The sequence below is a fragment of the Monodelphis domestica genome, chromosome 2 (genome assembly GCF_027887165.1).
Source record: "Monodelphis domestica isolate mMonDom1 chromosome 2, mMonDom1.pri, whole genome shotgun sequence".
NCBI lineage: Eukaryota > Metazoa > Chordata > Mammalia > Didelphimorphia > Didelphidae > Monodelphis > Monodelphis domestica.
Window position 1 is genome coordinate 258,414,861 of NC_077228.1, and position 20,649 is coordinate 258,435,509.

The 20,649-nt window shown below is 41.5% G+C and overlaps 2 protein-coding genes and 1 long non-coding RNA gene across 7 annotated transcripts in view; 1 reads left to right on the forward strand and 2 right to left on the reverse strand.

Moving 5' to 3' along the window:
- The window catches only part of KDM6B (lysine demethylase 6B), a 27,874-nt gene extending 25,555 nt beyond the window's left edge, over positions 1–2,319 (reverse strand). For 2 of the 3 annotated variants that reach the window (XM_056817577.1, XM_056817569.1), the window contains exon 1: positions 2,187–2,319. The gene's annotated coding sequence lies outside the window, so the exon portion shown is untranslated. Of the gene's footprint in view, positions 1–382; positions 496–2,186 lie in introns of those variants that run through there. The other variant, XM_056817572.1, reaches the window with a different exon arrangement.
- The window catches only part of LOC103106782 (uncharacterized), a 16,056-nt gene extending 1,877 nt beyond the window's left edge, over positions 1–14,179 (forward strand). The window contains exons 3-5 of the long non-coding RNA XR_008916478.1: positions 125–2,619; positions 8,716–8,787; positions 10,663–14,179. This is a non-coding gene — a long non-coding RNA (uncharacterized LOC103106782). The remainder of the gene's footprint in view (positions 1–124; positions 2,620–8,715; positions 8,788–10,662) is intronic.
- DNAH2 (dynein axonemal heavy chain 2) overlaps positions 2,683–20,649 on the reverse strand; it is a 149,141-nt gene continuing 131,174 nt past the window's right edge. For all 3 annotated transcript variants that reach the window (XM_007483167.3, XM_007483168.3, XM_016430831.2), the window contains exons 75-88: positions 20,430–20,556; positions 18,559–18,745; positions 18,262–18,410; positions 17,980–18,163; positions 17,532–17,722; positions 5,897–6,088; positions 5,604–5,788; positions 4,704–4,932; positions 4,441–4,592; positions 4,082–4,196; positions 3,812–3,988; positions 3,552–3,626; positions 3,253–3,403; positions 2,683–3,079 (exon numbers count right to left, since the gene is read on the reverse strand). In XM_007483167.3, the coding sequence (XP_007483229.1) occupies positions 2,925–3,079; positions 3,253–3,403; positions 3,552–3,626; positions 3,812–3,988; positions 4,082–4,196; positions 4,441–4,592; positions 4,704–4,932; positions 5,604–5,788; positions 5,897–6,088; positions 17,532–17,722; positions 17,980–18,163; positions 18,262–18,410; positions 18,559–18,745; positions 20,430–20,556 (2,269 nt within the window). In that variant the 3' untranslated portion in view covers positions 2,683–2,924. The remainder of the gene's footprint in view (positions 3,080–3,252; positions 3,404–3,551; positions 3,627–3,811; positions 3,989–4,081; positions 4,197–4,440; positions 4,593–4,703; positions 4,933–5,603; positions 5,789–5,896; positions 6,089–17,531; positions 17,723–17,979; positions 18,164–18,261; positions 18,411–18,558; positions 18,746–20,429; positions 20,557–20,649) is intronic.

Sequence of the window (20,649 nt, forward strand, 5' to 3'; positions counted from 1 at the left end):
TGTACGGTCTCTTTCACACCAATAAAGAATTTTCACTGTCCTACTACGCTGGGCTCCACAGCCCCATTACTGTCCTGGCTGTCCCCGGCATCCTAACACTTCCCCTCCTCCTCCTCCATTCCAGGGCGGAGTCTCCAGAGTTGAAATCAGGACAAGGCTGGAGGGAGAGTTATATAATCAAGAGAGACAGAGAGAAGAAAAGGGACAGACACAAAGAAGCAAACGGAATGACACAGATACAGGAAGACAACTAGTTGAAGAGACATTTAAAAAGGAGAGACAATGAAATATAAAAAATTACGGGGGGAAAAAGCACACTAAAAGAGAAAGACTGTGGGAAGGGGCAGAGTCGATGGGGGAGCGGGGTAGTGAGTATTCTTACAGGTTCTTCTCCTTGCCTTTCAAGTGGGCTACAGGAAATCTAGCTCACAGCTTCCAGTATGTCTTACTTTTCAGCTTCCTTTCCCTCAGACTTCATCCCCACTCCTGATTCTGCCAGTGAAGACCAGAGAGATTCTAATCGCTCCCGGGGAAGGAAGCCAAAGCTTCTGGAAACCCAGAAGAAGGAATAGAAGCAAGACTCCCTACTTAACAGATGGAGCAGGAAACCACAGCTCCACCCAGTACCACCTGGGATCGGAGGGTGCCAACTGGGGTGGGAACCCAGGTAGCCTAGCCTGTTCTTTCTCCCAACTCCGACTTCAGAAAAGGGATTACTGACTTGCAGCCAAAGTCTCCAGCAGACATTCCGAACTGGAGCCCCAGGGAGTTTTTGCTAGGAAGCCCAAATCTACTGGAGTATCAAGCGGGAAATAAGCGGGAGTAAAGCCCCAAAAGGCTTGCAAACATACAGAGCAGGGTAGGCATATCGGTCAACTTGCCGCGCAGGCGCAAGACGGCAAAGAGACGCGTGCTGGGGGCTGAGGGTGGAGGGGCGGTGGAGGGAGAGATGTGAGCGTGTGGGAGTGCACGTGCAAGGTCTGAAGCAGCTGCTCAGAGATCCCTCTAATCCCCAGCCCCCCTCAGCTCTTTCTCTTCCCAATCCCTTCTTCCCCCACCCCCACCATCAGCAGGCCGCGTCCCCCCTTCCACACCATTGGCGGGCTACTAGTGACGTCACTAGAATGCCCTTAAGTGGATTGGGCGGCTGGAGCAGTTCGAGAAGTCGGCTCCCGATTCTGCCTCCAGTTACTCTAGCTACAAGGCAAGCTGTAGTGGAAGAGTAAGACTAGAACAGCCCCGAGTCTCACCGTGGCCCCACCCCTCTAGCCCTGAAGTAATAGCGCACCAAGATTTTTTGGAGCAAATTCATTTCTCATCGTCTTTCGGTTCTCTTTAAAGGGACCTAGCCTCTTATCTTTCTCCTCCACCTCCAAACAGCACTAGCCACCCCCTGACCGGAAGCTGGTCTTGTTTGCTTGCAAGCAGCCTGCCCCCTCGCCCGCCCACTCCTGGTCATTTCAAGTGAAGGATGCTGTGCCCCTTTTCCCCACCTCATCCCCTCCATCCTTTCACCGCTTCCTGTTCTAGAGGGTCTGCACTGACAGGAAGTCAACTTCCCTCAAGCACCAGAAGCCCACACATAGGGTACTAAATTGCGCAGGGAGCAGTAGGCGGGCACCCAGCGCCCCAGTCAACCCCGCCTCCCAGAAACAGGAACACGCACCAACCTTACCCCCTGGTGGCTCAACTGGGTAGGTTCCCCCCTCCCAGCATGGGGCGGGGGCGATAAAGCCGAGGTGGAGGAGCTGAATTAGGACGGGAGGGAGTGAGCCTGCAGGAAACCGGTGGCAATGGGGAGCTGGGGGCGGGGTGATGTTCACCTTCTGGTAGGACCTAAGAGATCCCAACCCACATCCCGACCTGTCCACGACTTTTTCCCTTTGACAAATCTCCCCTCAACCCCTACACGAAGGCCGCCCCGCGCCCCGCCCCCTCTCTGGGACACGCACTCAAACACTGGGAACTGAGCGATTTCTCAACCCCCTCCTAAATGCGGACCCCTAGGCACCGGGAGACCAGCGCCTAGACCCGGCCACATGCTGCGCGCGCCTGTACCCTCCCGAGGGGCACAGGTGCCCAGAGTCCCCGCAGCTCCCTTCCAGGGATCCAGCAGTGCAGTCCGCCCCGCCCCCTGCGTGGAGATGGCTTCCCGCTCTCCAGACGCCCGCTGGGCTACCCGTTACCTGGTTCTGGGGGTTCCAGGTGTCCCGGCTCCCCATGGACCCCCCAGGGGGTCCGGAGGCCCCCCCCACCCCAGCCTGGGTTGGGGGGGCCGCTCCGCCCCGTGGCGCAGTTGGATTTTCCAACACAAACACCCGCCCCGGCCCGCCCACGGCCCCGCCCCGGCCCCATTCCGGTCCCGGCCGGAGACCCAATGCCCAGCTCTCCCAGCTCGGGCCCCGCCCCTCCCCGGCCTGGTACCCGCCCCTCCCCTGACTCATTCCTACCCGCGTCCAACTTGGGCTCCGCCTCCTTCAGCTCCAATCCCGCCCCTTCCTGCTCAGGCCCCGCCCCACAGCCTCGCTTCTGTTCTGGCCCCATCCCACTGCTTTTAATCCTCATTCTTCGTCTCTGGGTTTCGACTCTCACCTAAATACTAAACACAGCTGTTGCTGGGTAAGTGTCTTAATTCAACACTATTTCTTCCCCAAGACCTTACTTGATTTAAGGACTCGGAAGTAAATTTAAAAACATGTTTATTGAATAAAGAATAATAACTTCAGCTCCTCCACTCTTCATAAATAAACCATGGACTCTAGGGCAAGGAAACCAAAGGAATGAGGCTTCACTCTTCTTGGCTTTAAGCATACCAGCTCCGGAAGGTCCCCAGGCCTTTCACTTTCAGCTATAGAAACTTGGCCTCATACATCCAAATTCTCTTCCTTAGATGATGAGGGTTCCAAAGGTTCCTAAGTGACCCTTTAATTGTCTAAGCTCATCAGCAATGCAGTTCCTCTCTTGACCCAGTGGTCAGATGGCATGCTTCCAGATCGAAGATCAATGCCAATTACGAAGGAGGCTCTGCCAGCACAGCCTGCCCGGTTGGGATAGTAATAGCAGGGACAGGAATACATGCCTGAGGGAGAAGAGAGTGACCAAATAAGTGCCTTGAGACCTGTGCTGGGGGCAGGGTTTATCCAGCTTGGGGATTCTTGCTGTCAGGGACAAGGGCCATTATTGGGAATGCTGGTGAGGATAGTTGGCAAGGGGACTTAGTGGAAATTGAGGGAAGAGAGCTTGTATGTATACCTTTGGCAGTCTTCTTTCTACTTTCAGTAGGTTTAAAGTGTATGGTAGGGATGGGGCAGACGAGTTGCATGGGCTCTGCCTCTGCCAAACACGAATTCTTCCGATCCCAACCTGCACCCTCCAAGAATAGGCCACGAACCCAAACACCATCCTAGGTAGAAATCAGAGGAACTCCAGTAGTGAAACCAATACTCCTAATCTCGTTTGGTCTCCCATTGGTAATTGATTTCTTTTCCACCCTAATTGACTCTAAGTCCACTTCCCTCTCCCTTTCAAATCCAAGCATATCTGATCCCCACCTTGGGTGGATATACTAAGTTGCTGTCATCCACAGTGGAAACAATGAACTCCCAAGAAAGGCTGTCAATGGAGACCTGGAGAAGGGTTAAAAGGGAGAGGCCTCATGGTCCATGAATTCCCAGTAATTGCTTCTATATTAATTCCCAACTTTTTCCCTGCTCTTCTTGACATGGCCCTCTCTCTTCTCCACACCCCTGATCCCACCCTAACAACCCCTCTAGTGGAGCCTGTGTCCATTCCACCCTTTAAGGGACCTCACATTATTCTGACGGGCAGCAGCTTGCAGTACAGCAGTAAGGAAACCAGTGGGAAATGTAAATCCAGACAACCAGAAAAGCACAGGAGGTCGGGCTCTGCTAGCCCATGTTGCAAACTGTTCTACTCGGAGGGCCAGGTCCCGAGTCCAGGATGCTAGAGGCTTTTGAGATGGATAGGCCTGGGAAAGGAGGTAGGAGATTTAAACCTAGGCATTCAGTTCCCTCCAACTCTATTCTCAACTATAATTGGTGAAGTAGGATGGAATCCTCACCGTCTCCCAGAGGTGAGGAACTCGAGCATCAAAAATGCTATTGAAAATCTCCTCTAGGCTGGTGGACATGACGACAAGACCATGAATGCCCTTTTCCAGCTCTGTCAGTGAGAATCTAGGGAAGAGTGTTGTTAGGGAGTCAGTCTAAGCTAGTAGTTCTTAAACTGGAATCTGTGAATTTAAAAAAAAATGCTACTACTAATTATCTCAGTATAATTAATTTCTTTCAAAATCCTATGTATTTTACTTAATATAGTTTAAAAACCTGGAAAAGAGTCCCTAGGGTTTACATACACAACACAAAAAAGGTGTATAGCTCTTTTCCCCCCCAAGAGTAGAAGACATTTTCCCCTTCTTACAGAATGGTTTCCATAAGCTTGTTGTATCTCTGGATCTCCTGAAGTAGGACCACGTTGAGTGGGGAAGGGTCCAGTGCCAGCAGATTTCGGGTCCCTTCATAGTCAATTGTCTCAGGTATCTTCTGTTTTACATCAGCTGCCAGTTCAAGGACCTAAGCAGGCAGGAACTAAGTAAGATTCAAGAGAGTTCTCCAATACAAAGGTATTAAAAAAAGCCCTCCCAACCCACACACCTGTTTCATATTCATACAATCTAACCCTACCTTATCTTCTCGGCTCTGGGCCCCAGACCCAGTGGGTGTGATTTGGGGCTGTAAGGAAAGCAGGGTCTCAAAGAGAGTTCGAGCTTCAGTGATCTGAGATGCCACATCTGCATTGGGGTGCTGGCCAAAGGCCTCAGGAGGGTCCATGCCTGGAAGCATGCTGATGTATTCTTTGTAAGAACCCAAGTTCCCATCCTTGGGGATGTAATAGGCATCCAGTACGGAAAGTCTGGAGAGCGTGGGAGCAGCACAAAGTTACAACTACATTTCTAAGGACATATGAGATTCCATTAAGTATGAGTAAACTTCAACCCTTTTTTATCTCCATCTCACAGCCCTCATTCCCCATTCCCTGTGTCTTTTGCTATTGTTGTTGAGTCATTTTCAATAGTGTCTGACTCTTCATGGTGTTTTCTTGGCAAAGACATTGGAGTGGTTTGCCATTTCCTTTTCCAACTCATTTTACAGATGAAGAAACCAAAGCAAACAGGGTAAAATGACTTACCCAGGATCACACAGCTAGTAAGTATCTAAGGCCATATTTTTAACTCTGGAAAATGAGTCTTCCCAATTTCAAGCCCAGCATTCCATCCACTGGAACACCCAGCTGCCCCAATATATATTTATTTGCACACAAAAGGAGGAAACCAGGGTCTAGGAAGCAGTATAACTTGAAGGCCCCCCACAAGTAGCATCAGTTTGAAGCTAGGGCCTCTGGGTCCAAAACCAGTAGTCTTCCATTTTTAGGGGGGAATGCCAAACTCAGTCTCTAATGTTTCATCTTATCTTCTGGTCTGACTTACCATCTGGCCCTTTTCAAACCATTCACCACTGATTCCACCCTGTATCATATCACTCAGCTCCCCATATCTGTTCCCACTGCCACAACCAAAACCTCACCGGAAGAAGGGAGTATTTATGCTCTGTTCACAGAAATAATCATTGATGTAAGTGATGAGGAGGCGCCGATCCCAGTCGTCAGTGACATGTCCTCCATAGTTGACACCAGCAATCAGGTACTTAAGAGCATCCCATGGTGTTTCCTCGTATTCATCAAGATAAAGGCTCAGAAGGTTCTCAGATACCTGTAGGTTGAAAACAAACCACATCCCAATCAATAGGAGAAAGGTGTTTTATTATAGGGATTTTGGGAAACAAAATTCTGTGATAAGAGGGATTGGCTTGGTCCTGACCTCAAAATCAGAGTCATTGAAGCCATAGATGATATTCCAGCCAAGTTGCAGAAACTTCTTACGCTCAAGCAGTACTGAGTGGAAGAAGCAAAGGGCAAACAGTAGCTTCTTGTATTTGTTTGGCTTGTTGCATCGAGCAAACTGTATCTCAGTCATCAGTTGGTATAACCTCTTCATGTTGGCTTTCAGGCCCTGAAAAGGAAGCAAGGCCTAATCTTAGGGTCAGAATACAGGCAGTCCCAGAGTGAAAGGGAGGGTAGTTTAGAGTATCAGCTGGTGCCCTGGCTATACCATTGATATCCATTTCCCCCAGGCATCATACTTCACTATTCCCTCTTGGCCCTACATTCATTAAGCACTTGATAACATACTGTCATAATATTATATTAGGTTCTGAGGAAGAAAAGCAAACAAAGAAACAAACTAAGATAAATAGGATGTAGGGGGCAGCTGGGTGGCTCAGTGGATTGAGAGCCTGGCCTAGAGACAGGAGGTCCTGGGTTCAAATCTGACCTCAGACACTTCCCAGCTGTTGTGTGACCCTGGGCAAGACACTTAACCCCCATTGCCTAGCCCTTACCACTCTTCTGCCTTGGAGCCAATACATAGTATTGACTCCAAGACAGAAGGTAAGGGTTTAAAAAAAAAAAAAGATAAATAGGAGGTGGTCCCTGTTCTTAATGTATTTACAATCTCCTGCAAGTAATAGGGCATGTACACAGATAATAATAATACTATTTGGAATATGATAAATAGAGACATCTACAAAGTGCTTAGGTGACTGAGTGAGGGAGAAATCATTTTTGGTTTTGGTGTTGGTGCTGGTGATGGGGACAGATCAGGGTAAAGACTTTACAAAGGTGGTTCAGTGGATAGAGAGCTAGGAGTTGGGAGGGGCTGGGATCAAATGTGGCCTCCTGATTGTGTGAAGCTGGGCAAGCCATTTAACCTCAATTGCCTATTTTGTTTAGATTCAATTCTAAAACAGAAGGTAAGGGTTTAAAAAAAAAAAGACTTTACAAAGGAGGTGGCCTTTTAGCCAGAATTTAAAAGAGAAGTAAGATGCTTCCAGATATACTTTGGAGACATTCCAAGCACACAACCCTAACTCAACAAATACTGAGTGCCTGTTATGTGTCTAGCATTGTGCTAGTGGAGGGTAAAAAAATAAAATTTAATACATGATGCTCTACGCACCACTGCCATTTTATCAATCAGTCAGCATTCATTAAGCACCTACTATGTGTCAGGCACCAAAAAGAGGTAAGAGACAATTCCTGCTCTCAAGGAATTTACAATCTAATATGCAATAGGGAGCCCTTTAAGTCTTTTTGAATTAACTTTAATTTTTTGTCTTAATAAGTATAGCCATTCAAAACATTAATAAGAACAGTAGAAAATAAGTGAGGATTTAAGAGGAAAATAATGAGATGGTAATATATGTTTGTAAACTTCATACTTACTAATTATTAACGCTGTGATAAAGGATATGTATATTGACATTAAAATAATAGTATTCCCATCACCCTCAGTTTTTAAATTTTCTTACTTTCTTTACTATGGATATATACATATTTCACATATGCATATATGCATGTATATTTTATATATATAATGTGATATATGTGTATCTATATGTACATATTTCTATCAAATGAAGGATTATCAAAGGAAGGATTCTCTGGGATATTTCAGAAATAAAGATAAAGGCCCCATGTGACTGGGAAGACTCAGGACTCCTTGGGCAGTCTCCTGTTCTCCAGCAAAGAGGGAGATTATTTGTAGTAGAAATTGCCATGTAAATGTCCAGATTATCTGGACAGTAACCAGTTGATGGATAATAGCCCAGTGGCAATGAATGATGTCACCCATCTAATCTACCAATACTTGCTAATATAGGACCCAGTACTTACTGTGTTAAGAGGAATAGACCACCTCCCAGATGGTCTAATCTGCGAGGACTAAAAATTTTTTAGCTGAAGGAAAATGTTACAGACTTGCCCAGGAGGAGTCAAACAACCCCCTCCTTTCAGCTCTATCTCCTTCATTAGGTCTGGATTTAATTCATCAGGCATTTATTAACTACTTACTATGTGCCAAGTACTATGTTAGGCACTGTTGATAAAATTAAACAAGAAGCTAATAATATCTATTAGGGGAAATGCAGAAATAATACAGAAATTGCATCTAGAAGATTACAGAGAAATTGACAGAAGAAATTAAAATATAAAATACATACAAGTCATACATAGAAAATTAAGCACAAAATACATAAAACTAATTTCCTGGATGGGAAGGCTATTAAGAACTAGACCTATCAGAGTAGGTTTCCCAGCAGAGGTGGCAGTAGAACTAAACTTTTTTTTTTCCTTTTTTGGAGAAGTCTCCCTATATCACTTTGGCAGGAATTGCTGTGGCATCTGGTGGCTGGATCCTATTCCTGATTGGCACCAGGGCTTTGCCCTGTTCTAATTCAGATTATGCAAGTTTGTGCCTTCCTTAGGTGGCTAGGTAGTTCTCCACTCCTGGTGGCTCACCATATTGTTACTAGATTTAGTGAGGATACCCAATTACTTTAGCTCTCCACAGGTCAGAACTCCCAAATTCAAGCCCTCCACCAGTCTCAGAATCCCCAGAAACAGGGATTACAGGCCTGCACAACCATATCTCTCTGGAGTTGAAGCTAGAGATTCTGTGAAGCAGAGGCGAGGATGGAGCTCATGTTATGCACAGGGGACAATTTATACAAAGGCAGACAAGATGAGAATTCCTCTTTCTATGGGCCTTCTTTGCCTGACTGGTTTTTTGCTCATTTATAGCTTAGTAGATACCTGGATCTCCTTTCCTGAACATGACTCTAAGAAAAAGTCCAATCAACAAGCTCCTTTGGGGTAGGGAAATTTCTTTTTTAAATTATTTTTATCCCTTATGCTTTAGCATAATGCCTGGTACAATGTAGATGCTTAATGTTCATTGTACCGTGTTGTAATCTCTTTATCAGTATTTAATATTATTGCATCCAAGTTCAATAGTTGTATAAACCTTTATAGATCTTTCTCTTCTTTTCCCCTTCTTGGTTTGAGAATTATGACAAAATTTGTTTGATCGAGTATTTTCATTTTGGAAACAGTTTAGGAAATATTGAAATTATGTTTTCTTTAAATGTTAGGGAGAATTTATTTGTAAATCTGTCTGAATTGAGTTTGGTGGGTTTAATTTTTAGTGGACTTATAAGGGCACAGCAGATGGAGTACCAGATGTGAGTTCAGGCTGACCTGGGTTCAAATTTGGCCTCAGACAGTGTATGTGTATGACCTTGGGCAAGTCACTTAATCCCAATTGTTTAGCCTTTATGCTCCTTCACCTTAGAATTGATTCACCTCGATTGATTCTCAATTCTAAGATAAAAGGCAAGGATTTTTGGAAAAATGAACCTGTATGTCAAGTGATAACATTTGTACTTGTTGGCTCTGGGAGTGGGGAGGGAAAAGGGGAGGGAAAGAAAATGAATCATGTAAACATGGAAAAAAAATTTTTAATAAATAATTTAAAAATAAACCAGAGGAAAATTTTTTTAATAAAAAAAAGAAAGAAAAATGAAAAATGGACTTGTGGGGGGCAGTTGGGTAGCTCAGTGGATTGAGAGCCAGTCCTACAGATGGGAGGTCCTGGATCTGGCCTCAAACACTTCCCAGCTGTGTGATCTTGGACAAGTCACTTAACCCCCATTGCCTAGCCCTTACCATTCTTCTGCCTTGGAGTCAATACACAATATTGATTCTAAGGCAGAAGGGAAGGGTTAAAAAAATGGACCTGTGATTTCAGTTGTTATTGATATCCTGGTAAGGAAACTTTTTTTAAACTAATGAAGATGTATGTAGCCTTTGTAATGTATGTAGCCATAGGGAATTGGGAGCAAGGGGAATGTGGCAGTGGGACTGAGATGATGAGCAATTTGCCAAGTTTATGTCAGAAGCAAAATTCAAACATTGGTCTTCCTCTCATTATCCCAGAGGTCTCCAAGGCAGAGTGCTCAAAATGATGGCTCCCTGGGTGTGTGGTAATAAAAATATTATAATTTCTATTTCTAATCTAAAAATAAGCAAAACCAATTAAGTTTTACTAGTATTTAACATGCAGTTTGACATTGGTACTCTCATTCAGTGCATATGCCATACAGCTCTACCTATCCTATGCTATAGACAAGGTAGCCAGAAGAAAGAGTGGCAGATTAACAAAGGAGTTTTTAAAGGGTTTTTAGTATATTTTGATGTACTTCAGTTTATGTGTGTCCTGTTAAGTGGATTTACAGATTGTTATCTAGTTTTAACCCAAGCTAACCTTTGAAAAATGGACAAATGGTCATATATTTATTTATTTAGTTGTTTATTTATTTATACACAGCCCGAACACCATACATACCTTTACAAGTGACTTCAAAAGATGAGTGCAAAGAACTTGCCAATTAGAGATAATACTAATAAAACAAAAATTAGCAAGAAAACTACTGAACTGACCCTCCTCTTTTTAGAAACCCTTACCTTCTGTCTTAGAATCAATACTGCATATTGGTTCCAAGACAGAAGAGGAATAAAGACTAGGCAACAGTGTTTAAGGGATTTTCCCAGAGTCACACAGCTAGGAAGTATCTGAGAGCAGATTTGAATCTAAGACCTCCCTGTCTCTATTAGGCCTGGCTCTCAATCCACTGAGCCACCAAGCTGCCTCCAGACCCTTCTCTCTTAAAAAAAATTTTTTTTTTACAGCTACAGCTTTAATAATTGAAGAATCACTTGTGAACATTTACCTCCAGAAAATGAACTAAGAAGTCGAAACATGGAAGACATAATTTAAATACACATATCTGTTTGCCAGATGATGCCTTCTATTTTATGTGGATAGAAGAAGGGATGGAGATACTTGGACATCAATTCTACTAACAACAACAACAACAAAAACTTCTGGAGGCAAGGAACACAAAAATCACTCTTGCATCAACTTTCTTTAGATGAGCAATTCTCAAAGGGTGGTCCAGCGATCTCTGGAGGTACCTGAGATCCTTTGTGGTAGGAGGTTGGGAGGGAAGTGACCATGAGGTCAAAACTATTTTCATAATAATCCCAATATGTTTTAATTTCTAACATGGCATCTGTAGCTAAAATTCATATAAACAAAAGCTTTTTGGGAATCTTCAATGGTTTTTAAGAGCATAGACCAAAAAGTTTAAGGACAACAATTTTAGACAATTTCAGGTAAAACATGGAGGAGAACTGAGACCTTAGTAACAAACCTGGGATAGAAGAGATCTCCCCCAACCCTTTTCTCACTCTTAGTCCTAGCTGTTTGTCAACCATTACAAAGTTAAAAATAATGATGATCGGATTAGCTCTGACAAGATAAGCCAAAAATTTTAAAATTATCAAAAAGATCATTTGGAATATGAATTTATAGTCACTTAATGCTGAATCTTACCTTAAATGCCTTATGCCAGTTAGAGAATATGAAGTCATTCTAATTGGTGAGCCATTTTAAAATTAAAATTAAAAAACCTCTATAGTATATTTTATAAGTAGTATGTCAGAGGATTCTCAATCCAGCAGCTTACAAAATTTCAGTAATCAATGATTAATGTTTAGAGGCCTCTTTTCTTACTTAAGAGAAAAACTCCCCAAAAGCTAAATATCATTGGGGAAACACTTGTCTTCCTGCTGTGGTAAGATAGCTGAAAGAATACATGGAAAACGATATGACAACAAATTGTAATGCATTTCATTGTCAGCCAAGATTGTTGGAAGAAGCTAAAACAGCATTGCTGAAGCTCTGATGAAATAAACATTAGAACATATTATCCCATGCAGGGAGGTTTCCTATGCAATAGGATAAAAATACGTGTTCCCAACATTTTTCAAACTAAAGCATTTGCTAGATTCTGTTTCAACAATGAAATACTGGGGGTGGGGTGGGGTTTGTGAGTGACTAATGGAAGAAATTATATGCCATTCTCAATAGTAACTGACTTAAAAAATAAAAACATTGTTTAACGGGAAAACTATTAAGTATAGACCCTGATGGAGCAGCTACTATAGAATAAAAATAATTCTCAATCAAGGTCCAAAGAAGGCCCACATATGAAATTCGTTTATTGCGTGATTTGTAGCCAAGTCATTGAAGCAAAGAAACTGGAGCCAGAGATGGAAAAAGTGTAACAGGATATCAGTGATATGGCTAAGTTATAAAAACAAGACCTTTAAGTGGCAGAATATTTATAATAGTCTGTAATGAAATGAGGAGTGACCATGAAAATCCTTGATATCACACAGACTGGTGAGCTGGTTAGATTAGGGCAGAGTTCAACAGAAAAGCTGAACCTTAAAGATGCTTTGCAGTTTTCTTTTACAGAGACAAGTGTTTCACATTTGTTGGGATGATGAGTGGTTATCACTATATACTATCTAGATGATTATTTTTTAAAAAACATTTTATCTGTTTCTTCAAAGTAAAGGTGTCTTTTTAACAATGAGTGAGAAAGTAACTGATTTTCAAAAGAGGCTCAAACTATGGAGAAGGCATTTTGAAATTTTTGAAAATGTTTCCATCGTTATATAACCCCCACCCTAAACAAAGTGCCACACTTGAAGGATATGAAAACAGAATTTTCTAACCTGTTTAAATATTTTCCAGAGGAAACTGTAATGGGTTTAGAACCCATTTATTTAAAAAAAAAAAGACCTACTGTTCTGATTAGTCTTCAAGAATAACTAACTTTGTTATTAAGGAAGATGGAAATTTACTGGCCAAATTTCATTAAAAATCTTTGTATAGATAGTGGATGGGTGAAAAATTAGTGGGAATTTTTTTAGTAAACTTAGCTAATGGTGTACTTTTTGTTTCATTTGGACCCATGTTTTTTGTGAGGTATCTTTTTCAGCTCTGAAAGCCATTCAGACCAGCTATCTAAAAATATTGAACTCAGAATACTATGTCACAAAGTGTTAGGATTTTCAAAAATTAATGAACTAATTCATGCACATAGATCTCCCCATGGATAGGATTTATCAAAGAAACTTACTGAAAATATTTTTCCCTGCTACCTATTATCCTTATGATCTTAACTGCATAAATTTTGTTTCTGCAAGAATGTTTTAGTTTCATGTAATCAAAATTGTCCATCTTATCTTTTGTAATTATTTTTATCTCTTGTTTCAGCAAGCCCTCTCTCTAACCCTAGATTCAAGTTTCTTCTATGCTTTTCTAATTTTCTTATGATGCCATTTTTTGTGTAAATGTCATGTCTCCATTTGGAAGTTATATTGCTATACATTATGAGATGCTTTTCCATACCTAAATTCTACCCAAATGTTTTCCAGTTTTCCTATTAGTTTTGTCAAATAGTGAGTTCCAGTAACTGGGACCTTTGGGTTTATCAAACATTATGCTACCATTTTATTTTATTTTTTTAAATTGTTATTATTTTTTAAAACCCTTAGCTTCCGCCTTGGCTCCAAGGCAGAAGAGTGGTAAGGGCTAGGCAATGGGGGTCAAGTGACTTGCCCAGGATCACACAGGTAGGAAGTGTCTGAGGTCAGATTTGAACCTAGGACCTCCCATCTCTAGGCCTGGCTCTCAATCCACTGAACTACCCAGCTGCCCCCATTTTATTTTGTTTTTAAGACTAAAACAAAACAAAAACATTATGCTATTGCATTAATTCGCTTCTGTGTTTTGTATGCCTAATGTGTTCCACTGTATCAACCTCATTTTATTTTTAACCAGTACCAAACTGCTTTGATGATTACTGATTAGTTTAAGATCTAGTATTGATAGATGCTCCACCCCACTTCCTCCTTCTTATCATCTTTATAAAAAATTATTATTACCCTTGAAATTCTTACTCATTTATTCCTCTTTTGTTTTCTAGCTATATGTACTGAGTAAATAATTTAGGTAATATCATAATTCTTACTATGTGCTTATTACACTGACTTTACCTACCCATGACCAATTAATATTTTTTCAATTAGTAGGACTATAATCTATCTTAAATAAAGAGAAACTGTAGTCAGTTGCAGCTGATTTACAAATATTTTACTTAATATTTCTGTATCAATGTTATTTGCAGATAATTATTTAAAGTTTTCTTTATTTGTTTTCTCTCTCCCTAGTTTATGTATTTAGTATTTAATATCTGTATCATAGAAATATACTATTATTGAAAAGAGTTTATGTAATATTACAATTAATTATTCTTTAAATGTTTAAAAGAATTCACTTATAAATCCATCAGATTCTATAGTTTTTATTTTTCCCTTTGGGATTCATTTATGGCTTATTCAACTTCTTTTTCTGATACTGGGTTATTCAAATAATTAAATTCTTCTTTTGTTAATGTAGGTATTTTGTACTTTCATAAGTATTCATCTGGTTCTTCTCAGATATCAGGTTGTTAGCATATAATTGGCCAAAATAATTTCTTAAAATTTACTTTATTTACTCTTCCATTATTTTGAATTGCAAATTTCCATTTTTATATGAACAATTTGGTTTTCTTCACTTTTAAAAAATCAGATTAGCTAAGCATTTATGTTTCATTAGTTTAATTTTTTTAAAAGTTCCTAGTTTTATTTATCAGTTCAATGCTCTTTTGCTTCCAATTTTATTAATCTCTTCTTTAAGTTCCATAACTTCTATTTCATATTTATCTAGAAATTTTTTATTTGAATAATAATTCAAGCTTTTTATTGATGCACGCCAAATTCAAAGATTTGGTCTCTCTTTTGCTGATGAAATTGTTTAGAGGTTAACATTTTCCTTTCAGAAGTTCTTTAGCTACATCCCAGAAATTTTGGTATATTGCCTTATTATTGTAATTTTCTTCCATGAAATTTTCTGTTGTTTCTATACTTTCTTCTTTGACTAGTTCTTTAGAATTGTTGATTAGCTTCCAATTACTTTTAAATTCTTTCTCTAAGGAATCTTCATTAAATAAGATTGTTATTGCATTATAATCAATAAATAATGTATTTAGTATTTCTGTAGTTCTGCCTATTTTGGTGAGGTCTTTATGGTCAAATTTCATAAAGGTACAACTAACAAATAAGGAAATTCTTTTCTATTCTCATTCAGTAATCACCAGAAATATCTTTTATGGCTAATATTTTAATCATTCTATTCAGATACTTAACTTCTTGTTTATCATTTGATTAGCCATGTCTATAGCTAAGAGGGGTACATTGAGGTATTGCACTATTGTAATTTTATTTTTCCTCTCCAATTATATTAACTTTTCCTTTAAGTACTTAGATACTATACTATTTAGTATTTGTATTTGTGGATGTTGATTAGTTTTTCCGAAGATAATCAATTTATGCATAATTTTAGCACTGAGCATAGTTCTTGGCACATAATAAATGTTTGCTGATTTGAATAACATAGCATCCCTATTTATCTTTTTTATCATATGTATATTTGCTGCAGCTTTATCTGAAATCATGATTGCTACCTTTTCTTTTTTTTAAGTTTAGCTGAAGCATAATAATTGATTTTGCTCCAGTTTCTCATTTTAACTTTATGTGAATCTTTTTGTTTCAAGTATGTTTCTTGTAAGCAACATATTTTTGGATTCTTTTGTCTAATCCATTCTACTATCCTCTTTTTAAAAAGTGAGTGAGTTCATCATATTCACAGCTGAGGTAATAATTGTTAATTTCATAATTCCTTTCATTTTCCTCTTGTGCCTTTTCTTTTCTTTTTTCCTCATCTTCCCTTTTTAGAAGGTGATAAAATAAGGCTTGTGATCTATAAGTTAAATAACTCCTTTCTGTTCTTTCCCCCTCTTCTCTTCTAAGTGACTTGCCCTAAGTCAAAATGCCACTAGGATTGAGTCAGATCTTCTGACCCAAATAGCTCAGCATTATCTCCTAACACCATGCTTCTCCCTCTGTAGACCATACATTCTAAAGAGTCTGGCAACAAAGAAGAGAGAACCCTGCCATGGTATCCAAAAAGGGTAGTGGAGTTAATTGAAGAGGTTTTTAATAGAGGAAAATTTTCTCCATATTTTAAGGTACAATAGGGGACTAGCCTATGAGGACTCAGTCCTTGGAGTTTATGCAGATTTGCTCTTCCTGATGAGTTATATGGGGCATATATAATATTTCTGTGCCTAGTTTCAACCAATGAACCTTTTTTTTTTGACCATGAGTGATTGAGGGGTTGGTGTGGGATGATGAGGAATTTTCTAATTGGCTTCTGAGAGATAAGAATTGATGGAGCCAGAACTGAGCTGTCATATGAAAGGACCAATTTGCCCCCTCTCTTTGGCTTCTTTACCCTTTTTCTGGTAGCTTTCTAGAGAGATGATGGGTGGGTGGGGGTGGCTGCAGCTCTAGCTGCCTTATCTCCCCACCCAGTTGCTATGTGTCCCTGAGGGCATGGTACCTGTTTCTGTTGTGTTCAATTTTTCCTGATCATAGGTGACAGAATGAACCATGTTATTGTCTTGTGAACTTGGAAAGGCCAAAAGAGCCATCCAAGGTTCTCTAAGCAACCAGTCATTAATAGCAGACCCTGGGACTAGTGCAGACCCAGTTCTGAAGAGTGTTTGACCCATTTCAGCAATGGATTGATCCAGCTGCTAAGATATCACATTCTTCAAGAAGGTAGCTAGCCCAGTTGAGCAAGAGAGACTTTTTCACCTGCCGTGTTATACCTAGAAGTGAACTTGGGAGGGACTCTACAAAGGGGAGAAAGTACTCCCAGGTCTAGGAGGTATCCCTTGGTGATATGTGTTACCTCCATGAGTGATCAAAACCTTTCTGCTTCAATCCAGGAACTAAGTGGTATAGCGGGGGGGTGGGGGGGTGGGTGTTATTGTTATATTTTGTACTTGCTATATAACTACTCAGTAAATATCCCTTTGTAAAACCTATTTAATATCAACTGGTTAATTGACATTGGGGAGGGGAAGCATGCCAGATGGGGGCTTGTAGGCAACAAGAAAAACCTCTCAGGGTTTAACTCTTTTGGGGATGGAAGCAATTGCCTTCTGGGGACCCAATCTACTGAAGGAAGCAGAAGAATGAGCCTAAAGTTTTAAAAAGGCAAAAGGGAAAAAATAATCACAATGCTTAAGATAAATGGTGATATGTTGGGAATCATAGTCCCTTGGGAGATGGGAAAAAAATTGGGTCAAGAGATGTTGAGAACAAGGGACTGTCTACCTTTGTCTATATCCCCAGAGCTTAGTATAGTGCTTAGCATACATACTTCATAAATACTTTTCATGCAGCAGCTAGAGGGTTCAGTGGATTGAGAGCTAGGCCTAGAGAGAGAGGGTTCTGGATTAAAATGTGGCCTCTGATATTTTCTAGCTGTGTGACCCTGGGCAAGTCTCTAGCTATTACTTCTCTTCTGCCTTGGAACCAATAATTAGTATTGATCCTAAGACAGAGGATAAAGGGTTTAAAAAACATTTTAAAAATGCTTTTTATTCATTCATTTATATGAACTATTGAGGAGAGGAAAAATTATGCTTATTCTTCTGGGAAGGAAAGAATGTTGATAATCATATAAATACTGAACCTTTTTCCTCCCCGTCCCTCACCACCCAGCTTCCTCCAATACACACAAAACGTACTTTGGGTGGCTCCGTGGTCATCTTGATGCTGACTTGCAGGATGGAGATGGGGAAGTCAGGGTGGGGACTGGAACTGAGCCAAAGTCGAAAAGCTGAATGTGGCTCCTCCACCTGCAGTTGTTCCACAAGCTTATCCAGTTGTGGCATCCAAGAAAGTGACAGGTGGCAGTTGGCCAGGAACACCCAGTGCCCTGCAGACCAGACACCAGGTTCAGATCTCTCTTTAGTGGGTCCTCCCATTCTATACTTCTCATGTGGTGAAGTTATACTACTTGGGCCGTTAGGCCAATAGTTAGCCCAGGAGGGCAGCATCTAAGGTTGCCAGTGGTATAGATGATTTGGGACATGACAGAGGCAAGGCCTAGGTCTGGTTCAAGAATTCCAGAGATTGGAACTGAAATCTTAGAGACAGCAAAGGATAACTAGAGTATAATGGGATGTCACTGACCCTGTTGTACACCATCACGAATGAGCCGAGCAGCAATGGGAGCCTGCCCCTGCCCCAGAGACAGAGCATGGAAACGCTGGCCCATGCCCGTCTGCTCTGCCAGCTGTAGCAGAGCACCAGTGGGGTCCACGCCCGGGGACAGGATAAAGATGAGTGGTGTACGTGGTGTTGAATCCTCCATGACCTACTCAGAATATAAAATGGAGCTTCAGGTAATGGTCAAGCTAAAGATGGAATCTAATTCAGGAAGAGGAAAGGGGGAAGAGAGATTGCACCACTGACCGACTTCATGTTTAACACAGGAGGCTCGATGAACCGAGAACCTAGGTTGGAGACGATGAAAGATGTAACACAGAAAGCCACTCGGTCTTGGCGCAGGGATCGAACAATTAGCATCCGCTGCATTTCGTTGCAGGCATTTTCCCACTCACCTGAGGGATGGGGGAAGTGCAGAGATTAGGAGGGTGAGAAAGGAGCAGCAGCTGAAACCAGAATACTCATATGGGCACTAGGGACCAGATACACAAGAAATAAGGGTCCTATGAAAAGAGGAGACAAGCAGGGCGATGGTTCTCATACTAGGCAGCATTGCCTTCTCCGGTGATGAGTTGGTGTACCACAGGTTCCAGTCACGAGGGTACTGCTCAAAAGAATTCATGAGCCCATGGAAATTGGCCAGTTTGTCCAATTCAGTGATGTTGTCCCAGTTGGCATCAGCCAACCAGCCGGTGCAAGGATTGTCCATCTGACCTTCCCTATCCAAGACCTGAGAGGAAGATGGAAAAGGAGTAGGACTGTAGAGAAGCAGTAACAATAAAATGATCATTTCTTAGGGCCGGGATAAAAGGTCTCAACAGTCTGCTAAGACAACTTCCCCTAGAATCCCAGAGGAGTTAACGCTTCTTTAACTGAGGAATGTAGGGTTCTAGAACCCTCTAGTGGTATGTGGGGACAGCACAGTTCAGATTCAGCAGCAGAAGGCCACACACCCTCTAGTGGTCACCCAAGCTTTCTCCTGGGCTGTCCAGCCTTGCTCATGATTGTAGACTCCTTTGAGGGTAGGTTCCTTAACAAGGCAGAGACTGTCATTTTTGTATTTGTTATTCCTGGTAGACACTTAGTTACTAACTACTTGATCAACTGAACTGAATCCATATTTTTTAGAAACTTTACTTTCTGTCCTAGTAACAACTTTAAAACAGAAGGGCAAGGGCTAGGCAAATGAGGTTAAATGATTTGCCCAGGGTCACATACTAGGAAGTGTTTGAGGCCACATTTGAACCCAGGTCCTCCTGAGCCTAGGCCTAGTGCTCTATCCACTGACGCACCTAGTGTCCCCAAACTGAATCAATTCTAATAACCGACATTTAGGGGAGACACTCTTTCATAGAAGCAGATGGAGAGCTCAAAGCCTGGAAGATCTGGTGTCAAATCCTGACTTTTTGACCTTTGACAAGTTGTTTAACAGACAATGCTCTAAACCAATGAGAGCCAGCTGATTTTTGGTAGAATCTGCTCATCAACAGTGGCCTATACCAATGAAGTCATAAATCCAGTCTCAACCCCATACCCTTTCCCTACACACACACACACTCTCTCTCTCTCTCTCTCTCTCTCTCTCTCTCTCTCTCTCTCTCTCTCGCAGATGCACACGCACACGCACACATGCATTTACATAGTGTTTTAAGGCTTACCAAGCACCTTGTCCATATAACCTCATTTGAACTTCACAAAAATCCTAGTTAGAAGTACTACAGGTAGTATTATTTCCATTTTTACTGATAAGGAAACTCAAGCTTAAATGACTTGTCTAGTGGTTACATAACTTGTAAGGGGTTAGCACTTTTTTCATTACATTAAGCTATCAATTAAAAACTATGCAGATGAACAGGGTGCTAGACAGTATAGAGACATGCAGTCATTTTTTTGTTGTATCCAACTCTTCTCTTCATGAACCATTTGAGAAGTTATCTTGACAAAAATACTAGAGTGGTTTGCCATTTCCCTCTCTGGCTCATTTTACAGAGGAAACTGAGGCAAACAGGGTTAAATGATTTGTCCAGGGTCATCTTGGGCCAGATTTGAACTTAGGAAGAGGATACTCCCTGACTCTGGGCCCAGTGCTCTATCCACTGCACCATCTAGAGGAGTCCTTAAGTTCCCAGCCCCACTTATCATCTGGCTGATTAAAGCAGACAGAAGATGCAAGTGAACAGAGAACCTCCCCATGACAAGAGTGGAGTACAAGAGTTCCTGCCATAGTGGCTACTGGCTTAGAGAATCCTGTGCCAGGTGTTAACTCTTGCTCACCAATACACAGTTACCACTCCCCTCTGACATTTCCCCCCTAGTCCAGCCTCCAAAGCCCTGGCCCTATTTTCCTAACCATATCTCTTATCCTACACACCTAGCCTGACCCCATACTCTACGCACATATCTGCCATACTCACCACACCTCCTCGTAGAAAAAAGTTGTACTCATCCATGTTGAGCTTCCCAGAAGTTTCAAGGATTTTGGCACACATTTGAAAGCTGAAGAGCAACTTATGACGCTCAAAGAGGGTCCGAGAGGTGTACCTGTGGGGAAATGGGGAAGCCAACATCAGATGGAATAAGGGGAAGAGAAATTCGAAGTTGAGGGTGGAGAAGAGAAAAGACTAAATAAGAATA